Below are 18167 nucleotides of genomic sequence, written 5' to 3'. Positions count from 1 at the left end.
CCTCCTTCCTCCTCCCCCCGTCCCCCCTCCCCCTTCCCTCCCCGCCCCGCCCCGCCCCGCCGGGCCGGCCGGAAGCGCCGCGCGCGGCCGCGGGTTCCTGGCGCGCGGGGCGGGGCTGGGCCCTCCCGGTCCCTCCCCCGGTGCGGGCGGGCGGGCGCGGCGAGGGCCCTTCCGGGCGCGGCTGCCAGCCGGGCCGGTGCCGCTGCCCGCGCGCCCGGAACCTCCGCCGCTGCCGCCGCCGCGATGCGGGCCGAGGGCCCGGCCGGCCTGGAGCGCTTCAGCAGCCCGGGCAAGGGCCGGGGGCTGCGCGCGCTGCGGCGCTTCCGGGTGGGCGAGCTGCTGTTCTGCTGCCCGGCCTACGCCAGCGTGCTGTCGGTGGGCGAGCGCGGCCACCACTGCGAGCACTGCTTCGCCAGGTAGGCGGGGGCGGCGGGCCTCTCCCCGGGCACCCCGCCCGGCGGGGGGCTCACGTCACCGAGCCCCCCGGCCGGCCCCGGCCCCGGCCCCGGCGTCTGGAGCCCAGCCCGAGAGGGCCCGGCACGGACCCTGCAGAGCACGTGTCGGGGGGGCGTGGTGGGCGCGTCGCCTCGTGGCGTCTGCAAGCGCGGAGGCCGGGTGGGGGCCGCTCCGACCCGGCGCGCGTCACGGCGTCGGCACGTGGAGAGGCCCCCGCCGGCGCAGGAGCGCAGGGCCGGACAGCCAAGCCCCCAGACTGCGCCCCCCGGAAGCTCGTCGTCCAGGGGTCCGTCCCCGCGCCCCGCCAGAGAGGACGCATCTCGGGCCGCTGCCCACCTGCCGGGGGCCCAGCCGCGGAGGCCCCATCCTCCCCCATCCCCCCGTGCCTTTCCGGGGGTACGGCGGGCGCTCGAGCCCAGGCACCTGCGTGCCCTGGTCGCGCTGACCTCCGAGGACCCGGCCAAGACCCGCACCTTGGAGGAGGGAGGCAGCGGGCGCGCAGCGTGGCAGTGACCCTGGGGTCCCCGCATCCCCTCCGCGGGCACAGTCGCCGCAGAGAGCAGCGGTGCTTGGAGCCCAAGCGCAGCTGCAGGGTCACGGCTCGGCTCCGAGCCAAGCTAGTGACGTCGAGCCGTGAGCGCAGCGGGGCCTTCCCAGTGTGGCAGGGCCGCTGTGAAGGCCCCTTGGTCTCCCCAGCCTTCGGGAGCAGAGCGGGCTGCGGTTCGGAGGTCACGGGCACCGCTGGGGCCCAGAGCCCAGCCGAGTAGGGAGTGACGGCTCCAACTCTGTCCCCGGGACTCAGCGCTCAGATGTCCCTCCCTTCAAGGGACTTGGGGGGAGGCACCTTGTGTTTGGCCCTGGCCGTCCCCAGGGTCCCCTCTACTCTCTGAACCCTCAAAGCCAGCCCTGCCATGGGGAATAGTTGGCAAATTTGGGGGGGGGGGGTAAAGTGTGGGGCCACCGCCTACAGCCTCACTCCTGGCTCTGTGCTCAGGGATCACTTCTGGTGGTGCCTGGGGGCCCTTTGCAGTTCCAGGGATGGGAGCAGGCACAGCTGCTGGCAAGGAGGGGCCTTGGCACCTGCGCTGTCGCTGTGGTCCAGTTGGTTCGTTTTTCTCCTGTTTCTGAGCGATGTTCGCTAGTGTCACTCCGTCCCCAGGGCTGGCACACCTCCCCTTATGCTAGAGAGGAAACTAGGTCAAGCCCACCCATGGTAGCTCTCTCTGGGGAGTCACTTCAGACCCAAGAATTGGGCAGACGGACTGAATGACTGCTTCTCTCCAACCCTCCCAAACACATGTTCATGTGTACACACACACGCACATGCACACATCTGCACATGCACCTGCACACACGGACATACACGTATGCATACACGCAGGCACTGAGCCCCGGCCAGGCATGAGCCATCCGTGGTGTGCACGAGTGTCAGCATGTTATTAGGTACCGGGGAAAGATGCAGAGACAGCAGGTCCCCTGGCGGGGTAAAGCAGGCGCCTTTAGGGTGAGGCGTGTTGCTTTCAGCGCTGTCCTGTTGTTTATTCTCGTGTGCTTGTGGTTGCTGAGCAGTGTGTTAGGATGCCAAGTTTTAGACTTTGATTTACTTTGAGGAGGGCTTTTCAGTTGGGACCACCAGGACTCCCTGAGGGTTTCGGGTGTTGTGTCCAGGATGTGGTACCCACAGGGCACTCACTCAGGTCCTGTTAGCCTCTACTGGCCCCATGGACCTTGCTGAGCCCGAGGTTTCTCAGCTGTACAACATGCACCTGGGCGCCTTCCAGGGCTTGCTGAGAACTGACCAGGCACCGAGTGAGGTGGTCGCCAGCCTCAGGATGAGCTCCCAGGTGCCAGGCTGGGACCCCACCAGCTCACTGCTAGGATGTGTGCTCCCTCTGGGTACCAGGTATATTTTTATTGGAATGGTGCTGATGGGAGACCCTGGAACTCGTGAACCCACAGAAGCAGCACTCAGAAGCCTCCAGACCCAGGGGACATCTGAATTCCGTTTTCAGGGTTTTCCAGAACCTTCTAGAATGTGAACCTGTTCTTCAGTTCATTGTGGGTTTTTTTTTTTTTTTTTTTTTTTTGCCTATCCCCAGCTCTGTCTACCTCTGCGTGCCAGCTGGTGCTGGGTTGGGCCCAGTGTCCTGTGTGGAAAGCCTGAATTCAACCCCTCCAGACTTCTCTGTTGCCCTGGAAGGTTTTAAAAAAGAGTTTCTTTCTTTTTCTTGTATTTAGTCACCAAATTACAAACATGGTTGTGTTTCTGGTATACAGTGTTTTGACATTAATCCCTTCAGTGTCCACTTCTGTCCACCAGTTGCCCCTCCTGCCACTCCCCCCACCCCAACTTGACTCCTACCCACCAGTCTAACTCTGCGACACTTTCTTAAATAACCCTGCCACTGTGGGCGTCAGTAGTTACTGCCGGGCCTCATGCCTGACTCATTCCCCCCTTTCAGCCCCCTTCCCGCCGTCATAGTCCCTCCCTCACATGTTCCACAGGCTTCCCCACGGCCGGCCTCCTGCTGAATACCAGTCTCAGTCTCCTCTCCTTTACCTCTGGCGTGTGTTATTCCACTGGCATGTTTTTATCCCACGTCTTAGATCATCTGTGTCCACCTCAAGTACAGAGCTTTCTTGGGACTGGGATTTGGTTCTGTGATCAGGGTCATACCTGCGTCCTGCCCTCCCTGCTCTGGCCCCAGCACTGTGCTGCCTCTGAGCCTCTGAGCCTCCTCCAGATGCAGCCGCTGAGCTGTGAGAGCAATAAGCACCACGGCCCAGTAGCTAGAAACACACGTGTGGCCGGCGCAGAGTTACAGACTGAAAAGTGCCTCTGGCTCCCTTCCCTCCCCAATGTCATCATAGAAAACTCAGATTCACAAGAAATGTCTCAGGCGTTCCATCCGAAATGTTGGCCCCCTATACTACAGCCCAGAAGACGTTTCCAGAGACCTTGTTTGGGTCCCCACCTTCCCGAACCCAGTTCACCCACTTGCTGTCGGAGGAACGCGGGATGGGAGAAGCTGGCTTCTCCTGCCGTGTGCATTCCCCCCCCCCCCCCCCCCCGGCTGAGCTGCAACCCCCCTGCACAGCTTGGGGCGGAGTCCTGCTCCCGACCCGCCCGCCTGGCTGCTTCCATGGCTTTCCGCATGCCTGAATGCGGTTCCCATCACTGTCCCCGCTGTGTCGCTCAGATCCTGAGTGGGTTGTTAGTAGGAAAGCAGCCGTGATTCTGGTGCACTGGCTTGGTGGGGGTGGACAGGACAGTGATGGATTAGTTCGGGGCTTCGGAACTCGCCGGAACCCCGCGTCTCTGTGCTCTGCACAGTGTCTGCATCTGCTCTTTGTCGGGATGTGTTTTCCACATTTCTGATGCTGGGGGGCTGTGCTGGATGAGGGGGATGCAGGGTGGGAGTGGCCCGGGGCCTGGCTGAGTTGCAGCCCCTGGGACACCTTTAATGATGTGGCCAGAACCAGGTTTCAGTTCCGTCCTCGACTCTGCACTCCCTGTAAAGGGGCCTGTGCCTGTGCGGGTAGGAGCCCTGAGCCTGTTTAATTTGGGACCCTGTCCTGCAGAGGCCCCTCCTGGGTTCTGCCCTGACACCGTAGAACAGCAGTGACTTCAGGATGCCCCTGAGTGACAGACACATACGGGCGCTGGCCGATCGTGTCCGGGTTCTGGGCTTTCGGCTGAAGGGACTTTCTGGTTCAGAGAGCTGGCTGCCATTTCTATCTGACGGTTAAAAATAGGCCGGGACTCCTCGCGCCCTCAGTTAGCGCGGAATCTGGTGAGTGGCAAAAGGCCGCCTGTGGGTGGCTTCAGATAACTCAGTGTGTGATGTGGATTGCTGCCCTTTGGGAGAGATGGGGAGGGTCTGGGTGCTGTCCTGGCGAGACTGAGGGACTCTGAGGTCCACGGCTGCTCCAGGCACGGCCTAGGGGACTGTGGCACCAGCCTTGGGAAGCTCTGGGCCTGGCCTAGGGGAGGCCAGATGGCAGCTAACCTGAGCCCATCAGGGCCCAATAGAAAACCCAGATAGATAGAGAAAAAGAAATCTCAAGGGTTTTAGATCCAGGCTGGAAAGCAGAGAGCGCGTGGTCTAACAGGACGCAGAATCCTTGGACACCCTCCCCCCTGCCCCCCCCCCCCCCACACACACACCCTGTGCCATGCCGTTGCGTTGATTTCTCTTCTGGGGTGCTGTGTGGGCCCGAGACAGATTCCCCAAGAGCATGTGTGCCTTTTGTGTGATATGTGAGAGCATTTGATTTCATTGGGTGTTTGATGGGTACCTAGTCCCTAGGAAACAACAGGAAGAAAGGGGCAGAAACCTCTCAGACCCCCAGGCCCTGGGCTTTTTGCAAGGCCTCAGCAATTACTTTGTTGAAGTATTATTTGGGGGCCCAGAGAAACAGTACCAGGGTTTAGGAGGTTCCTTGAATGCCACTCGGGTTTTATCTGTGGCATTGCATGTGGTCTCCAGGGCACACAGCCAGGAGTGCTCCTTAGCACGGCTTGAGTACAGCTCACAGACCCCCCATAAGAAAGGATTACTAAGGGGTTCCATTTTTCCTTGGTCTTTTATTGAAAACCCGTGTCCAGAGAGATGTGCACAGAGAAAATTCCAGGTACCAGAAGACACAGCCTTGCAGCCAGTTTTTGAGGCCAGCTCAGAGGAGACGGTTAATAGGTTGTGTGTATTTTGGGGGTCACACCCTGGCACGATGCTCAGGCAGCACCTTCCTGGAACGTCCCGTGGGCATAAGTGGCGTCTCAGATCTATGAGGAAATATCTGTCACTTTTCTCTCTTAAAGGCCTACTTCTAAAAATCAAGTGTTGGGGCTGGAGCGATAGCACAGCGGGTAGGGCGTTTGCCTTGCACGCGGCCGATCCGGGTTCGATTCCCAGCATCCCATATGGTCCCCTGAGCACCGCCAGGGGTAATTCCTGAGTGCAGAGCCAGGAATGACCCCTGTGCATTGCCGGGTGTGACCCAAAAAGAAAAAAAAAATCAAGTTTTGAGGTGGTGCTGGAGAGAAAAATGGTCCCTAGGACCAAAGCACGTGCTTTGCAGGGAGGCCCCAGGTCTAATTCCTAGCCATGCCAGTGGGGGGAGGGGGTCACCGACTTGTCCCCTGGCTCCAGACAGCCCTACCTTTTGTTTGGGTCTACACCAACAGTGCCTGGGGTAGGGGGTCTCCCTGCCGCTTCAGGGGGGAAGCTCGCCATGGCCACAGGCTGGGCGTCCAGGCTGTGGCTTCTGGTTGCGGGTCCGAGCTCCAGGTCCTCCCTGCGTCGCCTCCAGGACTGAGCCGTGCCTGCCCTGCCACAGCCTAGTGTTCTTGCTGGTCCAGGCTGCTCTTCCGGACTGGGGAGCACCTATTAGCAGTCCTGGCTGCCCTAAATGTTTCCCACCTTCCCGAGAGCCCTGTGCTGGAACTTTTAACAAGCGCTAGAACAAAGCCCAGCGGAAAGGAAGGGGCTGGCTTAGCTCTGGGAAGAAGCCCCCCTTGGCGCAGCTCCATCGTGGATTAAAGATCTCCGTGGTGCCCCGCTTCCTGCCACAGGACACCTGCAGCTGCGGCATTATCCTGTGCCCTGGCCAGGCCACGATCCCTCCCAATTTTCATTCCTCCCAGTAAGACTTTCTGGTTGAGCCTCGATCCCTCTGGGTGGGGGGCCTCACTGTCTGATGGCCTCATTCCAGACTGGGGGGTGAGATCATGTGGCTGCCATCTCCCCTCTTTTTCCCCTTCCTTTCTTTCCCCTTTTCTCTTTGTTATTTGGCGGCGGGGCTGCCTCTGTTCCACAGAGCCACTTGTCACTTCTTCTGTCGCCAGTTAGTTAAAAGTAATTGTTATTGCGGGTCCTTCCCTTTCATGGCAAGACCCACCAAGCTTTCCCGGCTGGCTGCCGTGGGGGTCCCAGGATCAAATTCCTTTCATCCAGGCCAACAGCCCCAAGGGCCAGGCAGAGAATCATCGGGACTTGCTAATTACACCCCCCACCTGTTGCTCTCCAGTTTTGAAAAGCAAGGAAATGAATCGTGTTGTGTTGTGTCTCTGAAGTGACCAGAGCGTGTCTTCCGAAAGCCCTTCCTCCCACCCGGCTGAGATGAGCCGGCTGCTTCTGCACGCACACCTCCTCCCTCTGCATCGAAGAGATGAACCCTTAAGTTCAAAGCCCCGGCAGACTCACAGCGGGGCAGAGATTTGCCCCGAAAACAAAGGCTTGAGAAACACGGACCCCCGCACAGGGGAGAGGGCACGAGGCATGTGTTGCCTGATGTGGTTTCTAAAGGCCAGAGCGGAGAGGCTAATTACAAGCCTGTCAACGCCCGCATTCGCGTCTAATTCCACCCCCCCCCCCCCCCCCAGCCTCATTTTCAATCAGCTCCTGGTTCTGCAGCACAGGAAAAAGGTTCCGCTCAGACTCAGAATGTCCCCAGCACCTCCTCACCGGCTCTGGGAGTCCCAGGGCTGTCTGCCTGTCATCTGCACGGGAGATGCTGGAGAACGTGGGGAAGAGCCGGAACTTGGGGTTTGGTGTGGGGTCACGCCCTGCGGTGCTCGGGTTTACCTCCAGTTCTGCTCATGGGTCATTCCCGGCAGAAGGGGGTGGGGGGGCAGGCAGTGCCAGGGAGCAGACTGGGACTGGTCGCTTAGTCCCTGTGATCCCTGCACTGTCTCACTGCCAGAGCAGCTTTCTGGTGGTGGTTTTGCGTTCTGTCCCGAGCAGCGCCTGCCATGCACAGGCATTGCACCTGCTCTGTGTCTCTGTCCCAGCGCCTGTGAGCCTGGTAAAGGGGCGCTTGAAGAGTTCTCACGCCCCGTATCCTGCCTACGGGATGCTCGACAGACTCCAGCCAATCCTCCCCAACCCCCCAGGAGAACCCAGCCAAACTATCAAGCACCACTTTTCTTTCTGTTGTTGTTTGGTTAAGGCTGGAGCACAGCAGCAGGGCATTTCGGCTGGGCCGGCCAATCCGGGTTCGATTCCTCCGCCCCTCTTGGAGAGCCCGGCAAGTTACCAAGAGTATCTCGCCCACACGGCAAAGCCTGGCAAGCGACCCGTGAGGCATTCGCTATGCCAAACACAGTAACAAGTGTCACTGTGGAGACGTTACTGGGCCTACTCGAGCAAATCGATGAACAACGGGAGGACAGTGCTACAGTGCAGTTTGGTTTGGGGGCCATGCCCAGGAGTGCTCCTGGCTCTGTGCTCAGGGATTGTTCCTGATGGGACCATGTGGAATGCAGGGCATCGCCTGGTCTTCTGTCTGTGGGCCAGCGTGCTCCCTGCTGTGCTATCGCTGGGCCCCCTCAGACACCTGATCCTTTTGTTTGATCGGGATCAGACCCTGCCCCAGTGCGAGCCCCCAGCTGTGTGTTCTGCAGTGTTGCTGCTTGTCTGCACAGTTCTGGTGTGGGGCGTGGGGGGCTGGGCCGGGGAGAGGCAGCATTCTGACTTCCCCTCCAACTTCTCCCCAACACGCGCTCCCACTAAGACACCTCCTGGAAGCTTCCACAGCTTGGCGGGGCACCCCCGGGACCTCTCATCTCAGTCTCCCTGGGGGTCTTTGTGCCTGGGGGGCAGGAGAAGTCTTGTGTCACAGCAGGCCGGTGTGGGGAGTTGCGGAGGTGGTGTGGAGAGCCCCCGGGGCTCCCCACCAGTCCGCAGCCTGGATCAGGCTGTGGTCTGCAGGGAGAGGGGGGAGCGGCTGGCAGGACCCCAGAGCGCTTTGCTGCAGACCCCCCTATGGGGCCCCACTGCCTGGAAGAGAGGGGCCACTCGCTGTCCAGCTGTCTAGGACCCCAGGATGACCTTGGCCTCAGCCTTCCAGGCTGGTGGCTGGTGCAGTGCTCCAGGGCCCAGCAGGCTGCTCTGTGACCGGGATGTGTTAAGACTCTTCCCTGCCTCCTGGCCTGGCGTGCAGCCACTGTCCTTCTCCAGGAACTCCAGGGGTCATCTGCCCCACCTGCCCGCACCTCCATGGCCACTCTCAGTCCGTCCAGCTCCCCATTAATGGGGGGATGCAATGTGGCTTGGCTGTGGCTGGCCGGCCCCTGAAACTGAGTCGTGATGACAGAGGCTGACCTGTCACACCCCGATGTAACTGTACAGGGCGCTGCAGGCTGGGCTCACAGGCCCTGCAGGGCAGTGGGTGGTGGAACCCGGGAGGCCCTGGCTGCCCTGCAGCCCAGACCCTTCTGTCTTGCAGAAAGGAAGGTCTGTCCAAGTGCGGGCGCTGCAAGCAAGCCTTCTACTGCAATGCCGAGTGCCAGGTAGGTGCCGTGCCAGGGTGGGGTCCCGTCTCTGATGGCCGCATGCTTGTCCCTTCCCGGAGTCACCCATCAGGCCTCCAAGGGTGTCCAGTCTGTCACGGGGCCTCAGACATGCCCCTTCCCCTGCAACCAGGGATGGAATGTTCTGGGGCCCGGGGAGTTCCATGACCTCATTCCAGGCCCGATAAGGTCCCATTTCTATATTTAACTCACACCACCCCAAAGAATGAAGTGAGGAGTGAATCTACCCTTCGTGAACTTGAATGCAGATTCCTGGGAGACCAGGGCCATGCGGAGTGCCAGGGCTGTGCATGGTACTGCTCCAGGGACCCGGGGTGCTAGGAGTCCAACCTAGGAAGGTATATGCTGGCAGGACCCTAACCACTCTGCTCTCTTCCTGGCCCCAGGCCCCTTGTCACAGAGACCTCAGGATTGTCATTAAGTGCCATGGAGAGGGCTGTAGGCAGGAGAGCATTTCTGGGGTGGCTTCCTGAAATACAGAGAGGCAGAAGCGTGTGTGCGTACCTGGTTTATAGTGGCGGCATTAGGGAGGGATGGAGAGACAGCCCAGAGAGGAAGGAGACGCCACGCTGGTCTGTGTGACTGTGCGGGGTCTGAGCACCCCCTGGGTGGCAGCGTGGGCCCCAGGGGACCCCTCGGTGCCTGTCCCCCTTGAGGCTTGGCTCTTTTGCTTGAGTCTGCCCCTGCAGCTGACAGGCTTGAACGCATAGCATGGGCCCTGCTAAGTCCCTGGGATCATGTTATTTGCAGCTGCAGGCGGGGATTAAGCGCGTGCTGGGTCACATAGCTGATTTGCTGCAGCCAGACTGAGGCCTCGGGCAGGTGGTCCTTCCCCTCAGGCTTGTGGGCGGAGCTTCCTTGAGGGCCCATTCGGTCCGAGGGAGTGGACAGACCCTAAGACACACTGGGGCTGTGCTGTGCTTCCCAGAACCCTCTGGCGATCCCCGCAGAGCTCCTCACGGCTGCCTCGCCTCTGTCCCCGGGGTAGTCCCTGCGGCCTGGCGTCCCTGGCTCCTGGCTCCGTTTGTCTCTCTGCTTTGCTTGTAGGGTGTGACATTTTTTTTGCTTTCCATCCAGGTGGGGAGCAGGCACTCTGCCTCCACTGCCTGAGCCAGAGGGCACAGCTGCCCCTGGCCTCCATCCGCCCTTGGAGCTCCAGTGTGCTGCATGCTTGGGCTGCAGGGGCTGAGGCCTGTGTTCTAGAACGTTTCAGAATGTTCCCAGAGGCGCTGGACTGAGCCCCGGTTCAGGGCCAGTTGTTACCGCGGTGATGGGGTGCGCGGCTCTGGGCATTCTGCTCTGGGTGAGAGTGGTCAGTGCAGGTCAGGAGTGAGCCGTGCCCAGCACCATCAAACCTGGGTATGTGTGAACGCAGGAAGTGCATCTTCCGGTCCCTGCTCTGGACGCTGCCATCATGGCCACTGCTGTCCCCTCCAGGGGCGACATTGCTCTCCCACACATGTGTCTCAAACCATGAATAGGGTGGGGGTGGAGTTGCTGCCCCCCTCTGGGAACTCTATTCTGGTGTACATGTATGCATGTCATGCACGTGCCTGTGTATGAACGTGTGCACAGGTGTGCACTCCTGGGTACGCACGTATGTGTACATATGCCCAGGTATGTGTGCGTCCGTGTGCACGGGTGTGTACCGACCCTCTCCAACTCACAGAGGGAAGACTGGCCCCTGCACAGACTCGAGTGCACCCCCATGGTGGTTTTCGGGGAGAACTGGAGCCCGTCCGAGACGGTGAGGCTGACGGCGAGGGTCCTGGCCAAGCAGGTGAGGGCTCCTCCCGACTGTGTCTGCTCCATTCCCAGCCGTACGTGGGGTGGGGAGCAGGCGCTGCATCACAGAGGGGTCCATGCGGCCAAGGGGGAGGGGGAACGCTATGTGCCTGCCTGCCACTTGGGGCCCCGCCTGCGAAAGCTGGAGGCTCTTGCTCTGTCCCAGAGATCTCTGCGAGGCGCCCAGCCCAGCTCCCGTCGGAGGGGCAGGGAGGGGTGGGGAGAGAGTTTCCAGGTGGAGGTGGAGGGAGGGCATGGCTGTGGCTGCACCTCCTGGGTGTGATCCCGGGCTGTGGCTGGGCCCCGGGACCCCTGAGAGGTCCGGGCCATCCCGGGTGGGCGGGAGCGGCCGCTGCGTGATTACAAAACAAAACAAAAGGCAGAGCAGCCGTGCTCGGGCCTGGCAGAGGATGAGGAGCAGCTTGCCAGCCAGCCGGGGGGCGCCGAAATGTTAACGAGGGAGGTGAGGGCCCGCGGACCACCTGTATCCCCCCGCTGAATGGCCGGATGACAAAGACCGCCCCGGGCCAGCGCTCCAGCCCCGCGTTTGAACTCATGTCAACACCAAGTTTATTCAGGGGTTCAAAGCCGCTCTGGCGCTATTGTGGTTGCTCTGGGGGGCCGGGAACAAAGGCAGGCGCGTTTCAAGGACTGCGGCCCACTGGCAGCACCCGCGCTTTGTGAGAGGAAGAATTAGCCTAGAGAAGGGCTGAGGTGGGGAGCGGGGTCGGCTCAGAAGGTGAATAATAAGCCGGCGCTGCCTGATGGGCCCTTTCAAGTGAGGGGGCTGCAAAGTTGGTCCCTAACGAGCGTCCCGAGCCCACGGTGTGCCAGGGGCTCGGGCTTCAGACCCGAGGGGGCTCCTGACCCCAGCATACTGGGGTGAAGCCCTGGAGAACCCCAGCACAGCCGGGCTGGAGCCCTTCCTCCTGACCCTGCCAGGATGGCCGGCGCGGTCAGCTGGGAGTCACCAGGAGGGACCCCTGAGCCCCTGAACGTCAGTGGGAGGGACCCCTGGGTAGCGGGGAGCCCCCCCCCAGATAAAATGACCTTTCCCGAGAGCTGTTTGGCTTGGGGTGTCAGGCAGGCAGCTTTCGGGGGCCCAGACTGCGGTTTCTGTTTGAGGGGCACACCCGGCAGTGCTCATGGCTTACTCCTTCCTGGGTCTGTGCGTAGGGATCGCTCCTGGTGGGGCTCAGGAGACTTGTGGGGTGCCGGGTCTTGAACCCGGGTCGACCGTGTGCAGGAAGCACCTCCCACTGTCCTGCTGCTTGGCCAGATCTGTCTGTTATACGTTCTGCCCCCGTGGGGGTGGGGGGTGGAGCCACTCCCAGTGACCCTGGGGTGGGACCCGGAGCCTGCACATCTCCCTGGAGCACTGTGGACTCGGAAATAGTGGTCTGCACCCCAGGGAGCACAGCTGGTGGGACTGGTGGTGCACGCGCTGAGCCCGAGCTTCCTCCCATCCCCAGAAGCTGCACCCTGAAAGGACGCCCTCAGAGCGACTACTGGCTGTGAAGGAGTTTGAATCCCGTGAGTCTCGGGGTGATGAGGGGTGTGTCTAGGTGCACTGTGCGGTCCAGCTGGCCCACGGGCTTGCGGGGGTGGTGTTGAAGCCCTCGCTTCTTCCCTGGCCCTGGGATGCCCTTTGCAGACTGGACTGGCGTTTCTGAGCTGACCCTCTGTGGGGGATGGCGACCATGGCCTCCACGAGCCTCAGGGCTTGCAGCTGGGTCAAGTCCTGTTGATGGCTGTGGCCCTTTCGGGGATTTTTGGTGCTGGGTGTTGAAGCCAGGGCCTTAGTATGTGAAGCATTTGCCCTACCACTGAGCCATCTTTCTGGCCCTTGTGTATCTTACTGGCCAACACCCAGGTTCTGGGCGCCCCTGCACAGAGGCAGGGAGGGTGTCCGCCCTTGGCCCCGGTCTTGCGTGTCCTGGGGACGGTGATGAGGAGACGCAGCTGCTCTGGGCTGCTGTGGGGAGAGTGAAGGCAGGGTGGGGGTGGGGAGTTCGGGGGTCTCTGCACCTCGTCCCCTCCCTGCTGCTTCCAGCAAGGGGGGCAGCACCTAGGGTCCCGCCGGTGCTTACGGGCCGCGCCCCCAGACCTGGACAAACTGGACAATGAGAAGAGAGGGCTGATCGAGAGCGACATGGCGGCCCTGCGCCACTTCTACTCGGAGCTCCTGGACATCCCGGAGCCGGGCAGCCTGCTGGGCCTCTTCGCGCAGGTGTGGCTCGTCCCTCGTTCCCACTCAGTCGTGACAGGGTGCTCCCAGGAGGGTCTGCGTGTTCCTCCTTGTCCCCCCTGGCTCCAGGGGTCACTGGAGCCTTTGTGGGGGCGTACCGGGTTGGAAGCTTCCAGAGCCTGGTCCCCAGCCCTCCGGGCCACACCACTGTTGGGAACGGGGGCTCCCTCCCTCCTCGCAGAGGCCTCTCGTGCCACCTGCTTTGACCCTCGTTTCCGAGCTGTGGGGACACAGATGTTGACCATCTGCTTCCAGCCTGGCACTGAGCACAGGCCCGCCCGAGGCCTGGGGAGAGAAAGCTCAGGGCCCACGTCCCTCCCACAGGTGAACTGCAACGGCTTCACCATCGAGGACGAGGAGCTGTCGCACCTGGGCTCGGCCATCTTCCCCGAGTAGGCCCAGTGGCATGCCCTTCCCCGCCCCCGCCAGCCCCCAGGCAGGCCTGCCCCAGCCCCCAGGCAGGCCTGTCTCCCCTGCCCCCCACGGCTGCCCTGGGACACGCATTCTCTTGTCACCCAGTGTGGCCCTCATGAACCACAGCTGCTGCCCCAATGTCATTGTCACCTACAAGGGGACGCTGGCGGAAGTGAGAGCCGTCCAGGACATTGACCCTGGAGAGGAGGTGAGGGTCTGGGGGCACCGGGCGGGCTGGCAGGGCCTCCCCGTGCTGTGTCCGGCCTGCGTGCCCATACCCTCGATGCCTCTGGGGCACGTGGTTACGTGGATGGGCACTGCCTGGCAGGACACAGAGCCCACGGGCTCTTTCGAGACATGGTCAGCCCAGTCAGCCCGGCATGCTGGGGTCCCCCACACTGTCTCCGGCCAGAAACAGACTGTGTGAAGGTCACAGTCGGGCTGGAGACAGCACAGCGTGAGCCTTCCCCAGGGGTGACCTGGCCAGTCCACACACCTATTGGGGCTCTTGACTACCACTGGGTGCCCCCCTAAAGCAAAAAGTTGCAGCCCTCATGGGTGCCAGGCCCCCTAGGTAAGACTCTGGACTTGATAGATGCCACTCGGCAGGATGGGGTAGGGCTCTGTGAGTCTGTTCCGGGCTGCTTGGCCCCCTGGGGCCGCTCGCTGGGCACAGGGCTCCAGGGACAGGGTGGGGGAGGCTGTGTCAGTGACCACCGGTGCCTCTCCCCGCCGTGGGGAGTGGAGGACTCGGACTGGGACCCTGGAGGGGCTGGGCTGGAGGGTGTGGCCCCAGCCTCCTGTCCTGGTGACAGGCTGCCATGCACAGACACCCCGATGGGACGGTGACATACATGTCCAAGAGTGGCTGCGCCCTGGCACTGCGAGCTCACCCTTGGCCAGGGTCTCCTTCGGGGCAGAGGTTGGGGCTTCCCCCGCCGCCAAGACCCCTCCCAGCTGCTTTTGTTCCGAGGTCTAGGTCTAGGCTGGCCGGCCGGACCAGCGACACAGCACGGCCTCTGTCGCCCTCTGCTGGCCACTGCTGGCTACGCTGTGCCCGCCACAGCCTGGTGGACTCCTGCTCCCCTAAACCCAGGCTTTGGGGTCCCTGTGTGGGGGCGTGTCACAGGGCGCGATGATGTTCTGGTCTTGGCGTGGTCAGGAACCTGGCTAGCAGGGCCAGGCAGTATCCAGGTCAGGTGGTGGAAGGACAGACCTTGTGACGGAGCCAAGTGCCCAGTCGGACCCCCTCCCCCCCAGAAGAGCCTGTGGTCCCACCTCCAAGTGCTGGGGAGGGGACAAGCAGAGTCTCCGGTCCTCAGCACCCTTCCCTGAGCACAGTCGGGACCCTCAGCCTGGGGGTGGGGTCTGGGCCTCCCTGCCCGTCGGAGGCTTAGTGAGTCGGGGGCTGCAGGTGTTCACCAGCTACATCGACCTCCTCTACCCCACGGAGGACCGCAATGAGCGGCTGCGGGACTCGTACTTCTTCACCTGCCAGTGCCCAGAGTGCCTGTCCCAGGACAAGGTGAGCACACGCAGGCGTCCAGGGCCTGTCCACTCACCACACTCGGGGTGTCCAGGGCCTGTCCAGCTTCTGCTTTAGAAGATCTGCTGCAAAAGGGACCATGGCGGCGGGGTGAGAAGCACCTGGGAGTGACCCCCAGGGCAGAGTGGGCCCCTCGCAGCATCCTGACCCTTGCCCTGAGTGCACTTCAGAGTGGGAGTCCAGCCCAATCTTGGGGTGAGCTTGTAGGACGTGGCTGCCTGAGTGCCAGCAGGGTCACTTCCGGGTGCAGACGGTGTGCCCGTGCGTGCATTGCCTCTGTGTATGTGTGTGTGTGTGTGTGTGTCTGTGTCCCAGCAGGGGGTGCCCCTGGGGGGGGGGTGTGGACACACCATATTGAGAGGGGCCCACAGGACAAGGCCAAGGTAGAGATCCGGAAGCTCAGCGACCCTCCAAAGGCCGAGGCAGTGCGGGACATGGTGAGATACGCACGCAACGTCATTGAGGAGTTCCGCAGAGCCAAGCACTACAAATATATCCTTGATGGGGTGCGAGGGGGCGGGGCTCAGGGATGCTCTTTGGGCCGCATGGCTGGGGCTGAGGACGAGGACCCCGAGAGGGGCTCTTGCTGGCCCGTGTTGGGGGGCACAGCCTCCCGCTCCCTGCAAGGCGATCAGCAGTGTCCGTGCTTACCGAGGACTGAAAGGACCCCTGCAGCTCCCATCCTGCGGGCGCCCTCAGCCCTCCCCCGGCTGAGACCTGGGCGGTTCGGCAGGAGGGTGGGGGTTTCCTGCTGATGGCCCGTGGTCTGTGTTCAGGGATGACCAGGCCACATGCACAGTCACACTGATCATGCTTGGAGGCCTAAGTGGCCTCCAGAGGGTGTGCCCGGGCCCCCCACACACTCGAGCTCTGCTTTTCATTTTCTCTAAGTATTTGGGACACCCCCGTGATGCTCCGAGGTTCTCTGCACTCAAGGTTCCCTCCTGACTGTGCGTGGGCGGACCTGGGGGTGCTGGGAGTTGAACGCGTGTCGCCATGTGCAAGGCCAGTGCCTTCCCCACTGGACTGCCGCTCTGCCCCTTAGTTCCGCCCTCCGCCGGCTCCTTTCCCCTTGCACCTGGCGTGGGGGGGGGGGGGGGGGGGGGGGGGAGGGGGGCCTCCCAGCCCCTCCCACCTTTCCTTGACGGCACAGCGCCCCCTGGGGAGCTGCTGGAGATCTGTGAGCTGAGCGAGGAGAAGATGGGCTCCCTGTTCGAGGAGGGCAACGTGTACATGCTGCACATGCGCTACCAGGCCATGGGCGTGTGCATGTACATGCAGGACTGGGAGGGCGCCCTGCGCTACGGGCAGAAGATCATCAAGCCCTACAGGTGAGGCTGGGTGCCCGCGGGTGGACCCTGTGCTCAGGCCGGACGCGGTGGGGACACAGCCCACTCCAGGCTCAGGTGCCCTGATGCCCACCACCCTGTCCCTTGGTGCGTCTCACCCTGCTCGTAAAGGGCCACTCTGGGGCCACTGAGCCTCCCTCCCGGGTCGGAAGCTGGGTGTCTGCATCACGGGCAGAAGTGTGGGCCAGCCCCTGTGACGGGGTGACAGGTGAGCCCCCTCTCTAGGCTGCGTTTTCAGAATCATGATGTCCGATGTCAGCCCTGAAGTCCGGAATCCACTGTCCCTGTCCAGTACTGGGGTCCGGGACACCCTGTGCTTCCCTGCTCGGGACTGGGGGCTGAGCCCTTGTCTGCTCGGACCCTGGGACACAGCCATTGCCTTCTGGGGCGGGCTGGGGTGCAAGGTGCCTGTCCCAGGCTAAGGGGTCACCCGAGGCTCACCTGAAGGGGGCAGGCACAGAACCTGCACCTGGGTCTCACGTGTGAAGCGAGTGACTGCGGCTGGGGGGGGTGTCAGCTGAAGTCCGGGGGACCCAGACTCCTTCCCCACGTCAGTCAAAGTATTCCGAGAGGACGTGGTTCCTTGGCCCTGGACCTGAGCTGGCCGGTGTGCTTCTGTGAGCCCCACTGCAATGTGTCCGAGTTTGACACGTCCCCCTCCTCGCAGCAAGCACTACCCGCTGTACTCACTCAACGTGGCGTCCATGTGGCTGAAGCTGGGCCGGCTCTACATGGGCCTGGACAAGAGGGCTGCCGGGGAGCGCGCCCTGCGCAAGGTACGTGCCCCAATCCCGCTCGGGGCTCCTGGCGCCCCACCCCCAGCATCCGTGTGTCTCAGGCTCTGCCTGAGGCACTGGTCAGGGTGTTCAGGGTGTCTAGTAGCACCTCAGTACTTTCCACTGGGTACTTTACTCAGTACCCAGACCCGTTGATGCTGGGTCTCTGGGTGTGTCTCTCATCCGCCCAGTGCTTGGGCTTTCTTGAGGAGGACGTGAGGTGCGGAGGGGCCTGGGGGCGCTGGGGCCCCGTGCCCTGGGGTCTGAGTGGGCAGCACTCGGGGCTCCCCGCAGACCGTTCAGGGCCACGGGGGTGGGGAAGTGGGTGTTCCCTGCAGTTCTCGCAGGAACCCTCAGTCTCCCCCATGGAGGAGGGGACAATGCTGTGAACCTCCTCAGATCTGGGGCTCCCAGGACGAGTCAGGGCTCACGCCACGTCAGGCTCTGCAGGGCTTGGATGGGGCCGAATACGGTTTGTCCAGAGATGGGCACTAAGGTTGCCGGTCAGCACCCGAGGGACCCCTGTGTCCTCGGGAAAGTTTCTTAGAGAAAAGCCTGTGTGTGGCCAGGTCAGCCAGGGTGAGGTCAAGGTACACGGGACGCGGGGCCCCTCGGCCTCCTGCACCATGGGCAGCTGAGCGGCTCCACGGACCCTCTGCCTGCCCACCCGCCCTCACCCCACCCCCCCTCCCTCCCCAGGCCCTGGCTATCATGGAGGTGGCGCACGGCAAAGACCACCCTTACATCTCCGAGATCCAGCAGGAGATTGAAAACCACTGAGGCCCCTTCGTGTCTGAGCACTATCTGCGTGCCCAGTCATGTGACCTACTGTGCTCCTGCTGCAGTGCTCCGCACACTCCTTAGAATAAAGAGAGGAGTTGAAGTACGCGTCCTCGTCTGCTGCGTGCGGCCGAGCGGGGAGGCCAGGAGACCCACAGCAGCCTCTGCCTCTGTCCCGCACGCCTCGCCCCGCCCTGCCCTGCACTGACCAGCGGGTCCCCCAGCGCAGGGCAGTCTGCAGACTATGGTGCTGGGACAGCAGAGACCGCCACCCCCCCCCCCACACACACACACCCGCCCCTGGAAACCATTCTCGAGGGAGGGACACACACACACATGCCCCCGGAAACCATCCTCAAAGGAGGGCCTCTCTGGGCACAGCGTACCAGCGAGAAGGGCCAGCCGCTTCTCTGGAGAGAACGCTTCCTCATCACACAAACCCTCTGAAGCCTTTCGAGGAGCCGCCCAGAGGGGTCAGGATGGGGCTCTGGCCAGAAGC

The 18167-nt window shown here is 62.4% G+C and overlaps 1 protein-coding gene across 1 annotated transcript; it reads left to right on the top strand.

The window, feature by feature from the left end:
- Window positions 1-204: 204 nt before the first annotated feature.
- Window positions 205-17765, top strand: SMYD2 (SET and MYND domain containing 2). The gene is made up of 12 exons (XM_056110789.1): window positions 205-416; window positions 8686-8749; window positions 10440-10550; window positions 12028-12088; window positions 12661-12785; window positions 13128-13195; window positions 13323-13425; window positions 14632-14742; window positions 15135-15255; window positions 15920-16094; window positions 16780-16888; window positions 17588-17765. The coding sequence occupies exons 1-12, from the start codon at window positions 244-246 to the stop codon at window positions 17666-17668; spliced, it is 1302 nt and encodes a 433-aa protein (XP_055966764.1). The 5' UTR covers window positions 205-243; the 3' UTR covers window positions 17669-17765.
- Window positions 17766-18167: the final 402 nt, after the last annotated feature.

Source organism: Sorex fumeus, unplaced genomic scaffold (assembly GCF_029834395.1).
Source record: "Sorex fumeus unplaced genomic scaffold, SorFum_2.1 ptg000010l, whole genome shotgun sequence".
In the NCBI taxonomy this organism is placed as follows: Eukaryota; Metazoa; Chordata; class Mammalia; order Eulipotyphla; family Soricidae; genus Sorex; species Sorex fumeus.
The sequence above is the reverse complement of the archived record's forward strand: the minus strand, read 5'-3'. Positions and strand labels throughout refer to the sequence as shown.

Excerpts from the sequence above, each read along its gene's own strand:
- SMYD2 (XM_056110789.1), top strand. The coding sequence starts at position 244 with ATGCGGGCCGAGGGCCCGGCCGGCCTGGAGCGCTTCAGCAGCCCGGGC. Across the intron at positions 417-8,685 it reads TGCGAGCACTGCTTCGCCAG|AAAGGAAGGTCTGTCCAAGT; the intron begins GTAGGCGGGGGC and ends TCTGTCTTGCAG. Across the intron at positions 13,196-13,322 it reads GGCTCGGCCATCTTCCCCGA|TGTGGCCCTCATGAACCACA; the intron begins GTAGGCCCAGTG and ends CTTGTCACCCAG.